Here is a 10,804-nt window from a genome sequence, read left to right on the forward strand (position 1 = left end):
TATATCTTCCCTGTTAACTAGCTCCTTGCTATTCTTTTGATCTGTTCAACTTACGTGCTTAATAGTACCTTTTTTTTTTTTTTCTTGGTCGGTTGTGCGTCATAAACTCTGGGCCTGGGCGTTGTCCTTCAGTTCTTCAGCTCAAGGTAAGCGCTCTGCCACTTGAGCCACAGCTCCACCTCCAGTTTTCTGATGGTTAATTAGAGACAAGAGTCTCACGGACTTTGCTGCCCAGGCTGGCTTTGAACCATGATCCTCAGATCTCAGCCTCCTGAGTAGCTAGGATGACAGGCGTGAGCCACCAGCACTCAGCAGTTCTATGGTTTTTAATCTAGCTTCCCTTCCACTTACTTTGACAGACAAAGAAGACAAGAGTTTAGGAAATGAATATTTAATCATCCTCTTGAATGGTTAGAACTCTAAAATTCAGGTTTTCTACAATGCAATGTAATGGGGTGTGGCAGGAACGATGGTGCTAGGCAGGCAATGGTCACCGACGGGAAGTGTGGAGAGGGCTGGAAGTGAACTTACTTCCATCCCAGCTTCTTTGCTCCACAGGGTCATTACCCACTTTCTTCCAGAAGTCTCTGTGAGGTCCAGGGTACAGCTCAGCGTTGGAGGGCTTGCCCAGCATGCACAAGCTTTGATCTCTAGAAGTCTCTGCGTTTCAAGGAACATATTTGGTACCTGAATTTCAGTTTCAGAGTGGCAGGGTCCTGAGACCTAACATTCAGAGTAACAGAGTTTGAGACAGAATTTGGGGCGCTTGTTGAGCTTCTGGGTGAGAACAAGGGAGAGGAATTTTGAGGCACAAGTTGCTGAACATAATCCCAGCCTGATATTTCCATATGGCTTGTCCATTCTGTTCATTGAAAGATATCACCCTGTTTTACCTACTCTGTGCCCAGGCAGGAGTCAAAGAGACAGAAGCCGAGGCCCGTTTCTAGGAAGCAAGCAGATCGGTTCGTTCCCAGACCTATCAACGCCGCATCAGTTTCTTGCACTTGGCACAGCTGACATCCAGGGCTGGAGAATTCCATGCAGTGGGGAGGAGCTGTGGGCACATGCGCAAGAGGGCAGTGAGCAGCCTCCCTGAGCTCCACCCACCTGGGCCCACAGTGCCACCTGTGGCTGCCAAGTCCAGTGAGCCACTGAAAAGCTGCAAGTGGAGGTCTGGCTCACATGGTAGAGCTCCAGGACGAGTGTTCAGGCTCTGGGTTCAAGCTCCAGTACACACACACACACACACACACACACACACACACACGGTCGTTGTCATCTGAGAAGAAAAATGGCATTTGCTCAAAAACAAGAAGATGCTCCGATCATTTAGAAAATCAGTGCTACTCGACGACTACTTTGTGGAGGCTGAAATGGGGATGATTTCTCCCATGGCTGGCGCTGTCCGTCAGGAGCCGCAGCGGTCATCTTTGTCTTCAGGCAAACATGGCCCCTCTGAGCAGGGCAGTGGCAGCTGCTGGCGGCCTCGGACCTTCCACAGCACCCAGGCCCCTCCCTCCCCTGAGTTTGTGGATAAAGGCAGGACCCTCTGACGTGAGATTTGTCTCTCCTAGGCAGCCATCTCCATGGGCGTTTTACTTAGCACTGAACTTTCCTCCCAGCTTCCACCCTGTGTCTTGTTCCTATTGAAGTCTTGTGTGGGTTGCTTTGGTTGGATTCTTGTGTCTTCTTCCTCTCTCCAGACTTCTAGACATGATTCATTTCTCCCCAGACATATAAAACTAGGTCGTAATGTGGCAAAATAGGTCTGTAGATCTCTGGGATTCTAGAAAATACAGCAAGAAGACAGTATTACAGCCATTCAGCCATGGTGTACTGAAAACCAAGTGTCTCTGCCAATGTGAGCATACTGCTTGGTAAAAATGGATTTCCACATGGTCCCTGGGTGTGAGAGAGGGGGCTCATCTTAAGATATCTTCTCATCTTAAAGGATGCCATCCAGTGATGTCTCGGAAGAGACCCCAAGGGACACGGAGTGCACCGTTTCCTGGGGTTCTCAGCCAGGGATTGTGTGACTGGAAATGTTACCCCCAGAGGTAGCTGGCCTGTCCTTTTACTTAATCCTAGCTACTCAGGAGGCTAAAATCTGAGGACTATGATTCAAAGCCAGACTAGGAAGGAGAGTCCGTAAGACTTTTATCTCCAGTGAACCATCAGAAAACTGCAAGTGGCTGTGGCTCAAAGTGGTAGAGCTCCAGCCTTGAGCAGAAAAACTCAGAGACAGTGCCCAGACCTTGAGCTGAAGCTCCAGTACTGCTCTACACACACAGACACACAGACACAGACACACACACACACACACACACACACACACACACACACACACACACACACACACACCAAAACTAATAACAAAAACCCCACACTGCTGTTGAGCACTTGGTTCCTCAGAGGCTGATATCTGAAGTGTGAAGCTAGCCTAGAAAGTAAAGTCCCAGAGACTCCATCTCCAAAATAACTGATTAAAAAGCCAGATTGGAGGCATGACTCAAGTAGTAGAGCACCAACCAAGTGAACTAGAGGCCCTGAGTTCAAGCCCTAGTGCTATCAGAGTAAAAGAAAACGACCACGGATGTGAGGGCGATCTGGCTGCGACATCTGTCACCCCATTGATCTCCAGGGTTGATTCGGCTGATCTGGCTGGCTAGGCAGTGTCCCCTTCCTCCCTCACCGCTCCATGTGTGTCCCTCCCGAAGCTGCGCGCTCGGTCGAAGAGGACGACCATCCCCGATAGAGGAGGACCGGTCTTCCGTCAAGGGTATACGAGTAGCTGCGCTCCCCTGCTAGAACCTCCAAACAAGCACTCAAGAAAACTACCATGGTAAAGGGATAGAAGGAAAGGAGTGAGAGCTCTTGCAGCCTTGCTGGGGGAGTCTCCCAAGGCCCACCGTGGAGGACGGGAGGCGGAGCCAGCGAGTTCCTGGTGGTCTCCCTGGTGTAGGACCACAGTGCTTGCAGAGGAAGAGGAAGGAGGAAAGGAAGCAGGCTCACCAACCTTGGCCTGGGCTAGCTTTGAACCGGAGGGCCTAGTGATCTAGACAAGGAGTATAAGATGGAAAATGCATGAAAGCCAGGAGGCTGTGGGGGCCTCGTGAAATGGGGGTGGGGTGGGAGCTCAGCCAGGAAGCCTCGTCCTCAAGGTGGGGAAGGAAGCCAAGGTTGAGAATTGCCCTGGAGTAGGGCAGACCTCTAGGGAGGGGCAGAGGGTGAGAGACAAGGCTAATAGTGGAGAGGAGCACACAGGGAGCTCATGGGAGGAGATGCCCGGACGCCGGGGCACAGCCAAGGCGTCCATCCTGATGCAGCAGTGCCCACACCGCCAGTCCAGGGTCCAGAGGGAAGAAATGCTGGGAAAGAGTGTTTGAATATGCTTTTGTTCTGGTCCCTTGTTTCCGGTCACTTCAAACAGAGGGGGAGAGCAGGAGAGAGCAAGCGAGCAAGCAAGAGGAGAGCAAATACCAGGAACCATGGTTCATCATGTGGTGGTACTGCGCGGTTCAAACCCTGGGACCGGTGCTTGCTGGACGCCTGTGGGTGCAGCTTCCCCCAGTCCCCTTTGCTTTCCTTATTTATCCTGCGGGGGGTCTTCGTTTTTGCCTCAGGCCAGTCTTGGACAGCAGTCCTTCCTTCTGCCTCCCAAACGACTGGGATTACAGACACGAACCACCCCTTGCAGCTTGGGTCTCACTGCGTTTTTCTTCTCCACCCAGTGACCTCCTGCAGACGTCTGCCTCCCACATGGCCAGGCTCACGCTGCACGGCCAGCCTGGCACAAGGCAGATCTGAGAGCGCTGGGGACGCACGTGGAGGAAGGGAGATGCAGCCGGGCCAGGGCTGTGAGCCTGGGGCGTGCTGCCCATGACTCCGAATCAGGTGCTGTGTGGCCCAGAGCTCCAGGAGCTGGGCTTCCCACAAAGGTCACATGCAGGAGATGACGGAGGGAGGAGGAAACATCCTAACAGCCATCCACCCAAGAACTGAGAGGTGAGCAAGGGTGATTTGGGGGAAGGTGGAGGGGCGTGCTGCAGCACCATCCCACTCTCTGAGCCAGAAACCTCAACCTCCCGAGGCCCCACGCGCGTGAGTGGTTCTGTGCTTTGTCCATCACAGAGGAATCCAGGGTCATTCATCAAAGCCAAACACCTCTTACCCTGGAATAAGAAAACTTTGCCGGGGCTGGGAAGGTGGCTCAGTGGTAGAGCGCTTGCCTTGCATGCCTGAGGCCCTGGGTTCGATTCCCCAGCACCACATAAGCAAAAAGAAAAAAAGCCAGAAGTGGCGCTGTGGCTCAAGTGGTAGAGCGCTAGCCTTGAGCTGAAGAGCTGAGGGACAGCGCCCAGGTCCAGAGTTCAGGCCCCACGACCAGACCCCAAAAAAAAAGAAAAGAAAAAAAAAAAAGAAAACTTTGCCTTCATTAATGACGTAGTATAGGCAAAGAGAGGTGTGGGTCCACACCAGGACTCTAAATCCTTGGATGAGCTCTCTCCTCTGTCCATCACCAACACAAATGATGCCTGCTGGCCGTGCAATCTACCAGACCCCTGGGGATCCATCTCACCTGTTGAATAAGTCACGTTTCACATGCTGGTGAGGCCAGGACCGATTATTTGAGCATCAGAGGGAGGAGCGTCCAGCCGAGGGGACAGAAGGCAGCTGCGCCTGGGGAGGCCTTGGAGTTCAGCAGCTGCAGTCGACTCTGCCGCTTGATCTCTGAGTCTGGAAAGGAGAAAAAGACGCTCTAGGGTCTCCTGGGAGGTGCCCTGTGTCCGTGTCACGTGGCCAGCCGGTGAGGACAAACACAGCAGGTGCTTCCTCATACAGCCGGTTTTGTCTCTATGAGCTCGGAACGGGGTTGACCTCTGGGCCCCACAGTCTCCCTTGGCTTTCTCATTCCAGGCTGGATCTCTACCACCTGAGCCACAGCTCCGCTTCCTCAGTCCTTGAGGAAACAGTGGGACAAGGCCTTCTTGCCCAGTTATCAGCCAGCGTGCAGGAGGCAAGGCCAGGCTTCCCTTGCCCAGGATCAGTGAGATTGTTGGGAAGTCTCAGTAGGGATTATTCAGAGCAAGTCAGAGGCTAGGCCTTTCACCTTCCCATTCAGAGCCTTCTCAGGGCAGGGCAGGGCAGGGCAGGGCAGGGCAGGGCAGGGCAGGGCAGGGCAGGGCAGAGTGGGTTTGGAAGAACTCAGGCTACAGTTCCCTGCTAGAAGGAGCAAAGAGGTTAGATGATCATCCTACGTATGACTGCAACAAAGCAGTACCGAGTTACAACACAGTGCCCTGAGGCCCTAAGCACAGCTCTCCTAAGACTGCCCTAACCTCCATGCTGTGCACACTGTGAACACAGCTGTGGCTGAAGTTGTGATCAAGAACACTGGAGGACTAAGATGAGCGGATCTGTGCCCTGGCACACAATATATATGTAAGACATTAGGCTTTCATTGTACTATTTTTCCCCCATGAGCCCACACAGAGAGCAGGTGGAGGCGTGCAGGCGTAGCTCTGTGGGAGAGAGCTTGCCAGGCCCACACCAGGCCCCGGTCCCACAGCGCCCGCCCCACCAGGAAGCACACCTGTCACTTTGATATCCCCTGTGGCCTTGGCAATGTCGTTCTCGATGACGCAGGAGTAGGTGTGGTTGACTGTGGCATTGTAGAGCACCGACACCACCTTCAGGGTCACATTCTCCGAGTTCAGCTCGAAGCTGGTGTTGGACACTTGGGAAAAGTCGGCCCCCTGGTCCACCTGGGATGTCCAGGCCACCGTGGGCCGGGGGAGCCACCTGGGGGCCTCACAGCGCAGGCTCTCGGAGCTGGCGTTGAAGTCCACGTTCATCTCTGGCATGCTGAAGGCTGGGGGCCAAGGTCGGAAGGGCAAATGTCAAGGTCACACAGGTCAGACAGCATAGCTTTGAAGTGCTAGGTCTTAGAAACAGAAAGGGTTCTCCCTCCCTTCCCCCCCTCTCTCTCTCTCTCGTTCTCTCTCTTTCTCATACTCTCTTTCTCTTTACTTCAGGGCTTGGGCACTGTCCTTTAGCTTTTATGTTCAAAGCTGGTAGAGCACCTACCACTTCCACTCCTGGCTTTTTGTTGGCTAATTGGAGATAAGAGTCTCACACACTTTCCCGTCCAGGCTGGCTTCAAACCTCAGTCCTCAGATCTTAGCCTCCTGAGTAGCTGGGATTATAGACGTGAGCCACTGGTGCCCAGCGCCAAGGGTTATTTCTAACACCGAAGTGCCTCAGCCACACACAGGGCTCTTTCCCATGGGGTGTGCTGTATTGTAGACACAAATAACGACTTTCTCCTTGTGTTGCTGGACATCACAAGCTTTTGGCCAATATCACCAGTTCTAAGGATCTAAATTCTAAGTACATTGTTGAAAAAAGCAGGTGATTTCTTCAGTCCAAGTTGTCCAGAGATTACAAATGAACCTGGTCTTTAGGACAATTTACTTGGAATGTATTTGTAAGGGAGATTTGTTTTTTTTTCCTCTGATTTATTATTTGCACACTTATTTTATACTTTGCATCATAATTCAATACTGGATTATTTCATTGCTTTGTTTCAGCCTTATTGCTGGAAGCTTCCTCCACTGGTCTCTGGTAGCCACTTGACACGATCACATAAATCCCTATCTTTCTTTTCCACCGTTATTGGGGCTTAAACTCAGGGCCTTGTGCTCTGACTCAGCTTTCTGGCTCATGACTAGTGCTATACTCCTTGAGCCATGCCTCCTGTCCAGCTTTTTGCTGGTTAGTTGTAGCTAGTGATGTGAATATTTCTGTCAAAGCTGGCTTTGAACCATGATCCTCAGATCTCAGCCTCCTGAGTGGTTTGGATTACAGGCGTGAGCCCCGGATGCCTGGCTCTCATCTTAAATTAAAGGAACTGAGGCTCAGAAGGTGATTTTACCAGAACCTCGGTGTTTGCCCAGGTATGGCTCTGGATCTGTGCCTCAATCCTTCCTCGTATGTGCTGTGATGCGCTCCTGAGAACCTGTGCAGCACTCCCTGCCCATCCTTCAAGGCACCTCTCACATCACCATCTGGGTGTGGATTGGCCAGCGCGGCCTTGCCCATCTGGAAGAGCTTGCTCAGGACCTCTCCTGTTCCCCTGGGGCATTGGACACTCTCCCCCCTGTCTGTCCTGCCCCCTCTTTTTTTTTTCTGTTGGTCGTGGGGCTTGAACTCTGAGCCTGAACGCTGTCCCTCAGCTCTTCAGATCAAGGTGAGCGCTATACCACTTGAGCCACAGCACCGCTTCTGGTTTTCTGAGTGGTTTAATGGAGGTAAGAGTCTCATGGACATTCCTGCCTGGGCTGGCTTTGAACCTCGATCCTCAGATCTCAGCCTCCTGAGTAGCTAGGATGAGAGGTATGAGCCTCCAGCACCCAGCTGCCTTGCCCTTTAACGCTCTAAAGTCTGTCCCAGCAGGGAAAACTGCTTTGCCTTTTCACTCCTCTCTGCATTCTTCGCTGCGTCCACTGCAGTGCCTTGACACCTTCAGAGAAGCTGTGTCAGACTTGGTCAGTAAGAGAGGAAAGAGTCCTCATGAGACAGCGCTGTCTCTGTGCTTCCCTCTGAGTCTGTATGTTAATTTCTGAATTTTTTCTTTCTATAGTATCGGTGACATTTCTATACTGCATATAGAATTCCTCTCTAAAATAGATTCCAGGCTCGTGAGTGTCTGGAGACCGCGTTGCAGATGTGGGCACAGAGATCTCGCAGGCCAGATTCCAGGCATAGGTGCTACCTCTTTCCCCCACCCCCCAGCCTCCATTCCCTGTTGTTTTTGGAGGCAGGGTCTCAGTACATAGCCCAGGCTAGCCTTGAACTCACGGTCTTCCTGCCTCCACTCCCAAGTGTTTCTAGGTATGCACCACCACGCTTCTCTTATTAGCACTGGCGGGGCTGTTGTCAGCTGTCACTCGTCCGCAGCCACTGCAGGCTGAGCTGTAATGGTTTCATGATGACCTGAGAGGCCATCTTTGCCTCCTCTGAACCCGAAGAGATGGTGCAGCCTCTCAGGGACATGGTTAGAGCGAGGGAGAGGTGTCTAGCTGGGGGTGGGAAGTCGTCCTGTTGCAGTGGGGTTGGAGTGGAGGTGGCTGCTGGCAGAACTGAGGTGGAACTGGCACAGGCATTTCATGGGGGCTTACACCCGCTCCAGAATGGGCTCACCTCCAGTCTTGTACTCCAGGTGTGCGCTCCCCTTGCCTTTGGAGGTGACGATGAGACACTGGTAAGTCCCAGCGTCTGTCAGCTGCACGCTTTTGAGCCTTAGAGAGGCGTTACCGACAATGACCTGATCGGAGAACAGTGCCGTGCGGCCTCGGAATGCCTCGTGCTGCTGCGAGAGGTCGTCCCGGCCACCGCGGAACTCGTGGACGGAGCCTGCTGTGCCCTCCTTCTGCCACTGGATGATGATGCCATTGAGCTTGATGTCAGGTTCAAACGTGCAGCTCAGGATGCTGTCCTCTCCCAGGTTGCCTGCTGACGTAAACGTGGTCACCGTGATGGAGTGTCGCCCTGGGGGTGAGAGAGTACAGCAAGGGTCACTGGGTCAATGCAGGGCAATGCTGGGCGCCGGTGGCCACGCCCCATATCCACTAAGGCCACATGGACTTCTGTGGTCGACTAGAAATAGGGCACGTAAAAGCATTTTGAAAACAGAATCCTTTAAATGTTTTGGCACTCATGACTCCTACCTTTAATGTTAAGTTACTCAGGAGGCTGAGATCTGAGGATGGGCAGATAAGTCTGTAAGACTCTTATCTCCAATTAACTACCAAAAAGCTAAAAGTTGTGCTGTGACTCAACTGGTAGAGTACCAGCCCTGAGTGAAAAAGCTAACCAAGATTATCCTGACCCTCAATTTAAGTCCTAGCACCAGCACACAAAAAAAAGCAGTGTTTCTGGGCACCAATGGCTCACGCCTGTCATCCTAGCTACTCAGGAGGCTGAGATCTGAGGATCAAAGTTCAAAACCAGTCCAGGTAGAAAAGTCTGTGAGACTCTTATCTCCAATGAACCACTCAGAAAACTGGAAGTGGTGCTGTGGCTCAAGTGGTAGAGCGCTCACCTTGAGCTGAAGAGCTGAGGGACAGCACGCAGGCCCAGAGTTCAAGCTCCATGACTCACACACATACACACACACACACACACACACACACACACACACACACACACACACACAGAAGCATTGGAGACAACCAACTCACTGCTATTAAGAAATGATGGGCAAAGCTACCACATCTAAAATTTGGGGGGAAATATGAGCCACTGAATAAAGGTCACAAAAACACACGAAGAATCCAGGTGGCAGTATCTCATGGCTGTAATTCTAGCTACTCAGGAGGCTGAGATGTGAGGTTTGTGGTTCAAAGTCAACGTGGGCAGAAAAGTCTATGAGACTCTTTTCTCCAGTTAGTCAGCAAACCCCCAAACTAGAGGTGTGACTCAAGTGGCAGAGTGCCAGCCAGCTTAGCCTGAATTTACCCCTCACCAAAAAGTTCCTCAATAAAAGATGGACCAACTATGTTAGAGCGAGGTTAACATTGTGCTTTTTAAAGCGCCGTTCAAGGTGATTTGAAAAATTACTTAGCATCATTTCATGGAGGAAATAAAACCATGACGCGACTAAGCTGGTACTTGTGTAAGCTGAGTTAATTCAAACGTGTAGGCTTTGAGCCACGGGTGGGAATATACAGAAATCTCTCCTAGAGAAGTTGCTGATGTGAAGTTTGAAGTTGCCACAGGCAGGTTTTAGGCATCTAAGGCTGTATTAATGATGTGGTCGATAAAGATATGTAATGTTGATGAAATCCCCCTTCCCATCAAATAGAAGAGAATACAAGCCAAGGAGCACGTAGCCATTGCTTTGCACCCATAAAAATCAATAAAATTAAGTGTGCAAATGTGTGTGAGAGAGAGAGAGAGAGAGTGTGTGTGTGTGTGTGTGTGTGTGTGTGTGTGTGTGTGTGTGTGTGTGTGTGTGTACCTGTACTGGGGCTTGAAGTCAGGGAATGGATGCTGTCCCTAATTCTTTTTTCTACTCTAGGCTGTCATTCTACCACTTGAGCCACACCTCCACTTAGAGAGAGAGAGAGAGAGAGAGAGAGAGAGTGTTATTGGTTAATTACAGATACGAGTCTCTTGGATTTGTCTGTCTGAGGCTGGCTTTGAACCGTGATCCTCAGATCTCAGCCTTCTGAGTAGCCAGGATGGCAGGTGTAAGCCCTGGGTGGCAGATGTGATTGGTGTGTTCACAGCAAAGGGAAGGGATTGTTGCCAAGGCAGAACTCCCATACCTGAAATACCAAAGCCAATGATGAGTGCGATCGCCCCAGCCAGGATGATGATGGCGTTGATGATGCTGTAGAAAGAGACAGAGACAGGAAGTGACCTCATCATTCCACGGGGCCCAGCCACGGCAGTCCTGGGTAAGATGTACTACACAGAGCACATCAGCCTTTCTTCCACAGGAGCAGCTTCGAAGACATAGGAAGGGGCCCCACGCTCTGGCCCTGGGATGGGTGGGTGAGCCTTTATCCCACTGCTGTCTTTCTTCCTGATTTCCAGACCTGAGAAGACAGGTGCCCGGGGACGGGATGCTGCTAGCTCCCCTGCATCTCGAGGCCCACCCTGAGGACTACGGCCTACCCTTGGCTGCCATTTGTTGTCTTTTTAATTTTTTTCCACCAGTCCTGGGGCTTGAACTCAAGGTCTGGGCGCTGTTCCTGAGCTTTATTTATTTTTTTTTTGCTCAAGGCTAGTGCTCTAC

General features: G+C 51.6%; 1 protein-coding gene across 1 annotated transcript; it reads right to left on the reverse strand.

Moving 5' to 3' along the window:
- Window positions 1-405: 405 nt before the first annotated feature.
- On the reverse strand, window positions 406-10,431 carry Vtcn1 (V-set domain containing T cell activation inhibitor 1). The gene is made up of 5 exons (XM_070006439.1): window positions 10,332-10,431; window positions 8,203-8,550; window positions 5,594-5,872; window positions 4,580-4,737; window positions 406-1,786 (listed from the first exon to the last, which is right to left on the reverse strand). Exons 1-4 carry the CDS (start codon window positions 10,429-10,431, stop codon window positions 4,625-4,627), a joined length of 840 nt encoding a protein of 279 aa, XP_069862540.1. The 3' UTR covers window positions 406-1,786; window positions 4,580-4,624.
- Between the last annotated feature and the right edge of the window lie 373 nt (window positions 10,432-10,804).

The sequence above is a fragment of the Dipodomys merriami genome, unplaced genomic scaffold, assembly GCF_024711535.1.
Source record: "Dipodomys merriami isolate MVZ:Mamm:240054 unplaced genomic scaffold, mDipMer1.0.p SCAF_7, whole genome shotgun sequence".
Lineage (NCBI taxonomy): Eukaryota > Metazoa > Chordata > Mammalia > Rodentia > Heteromyidae > Dipodomys > Dipodomys merriami.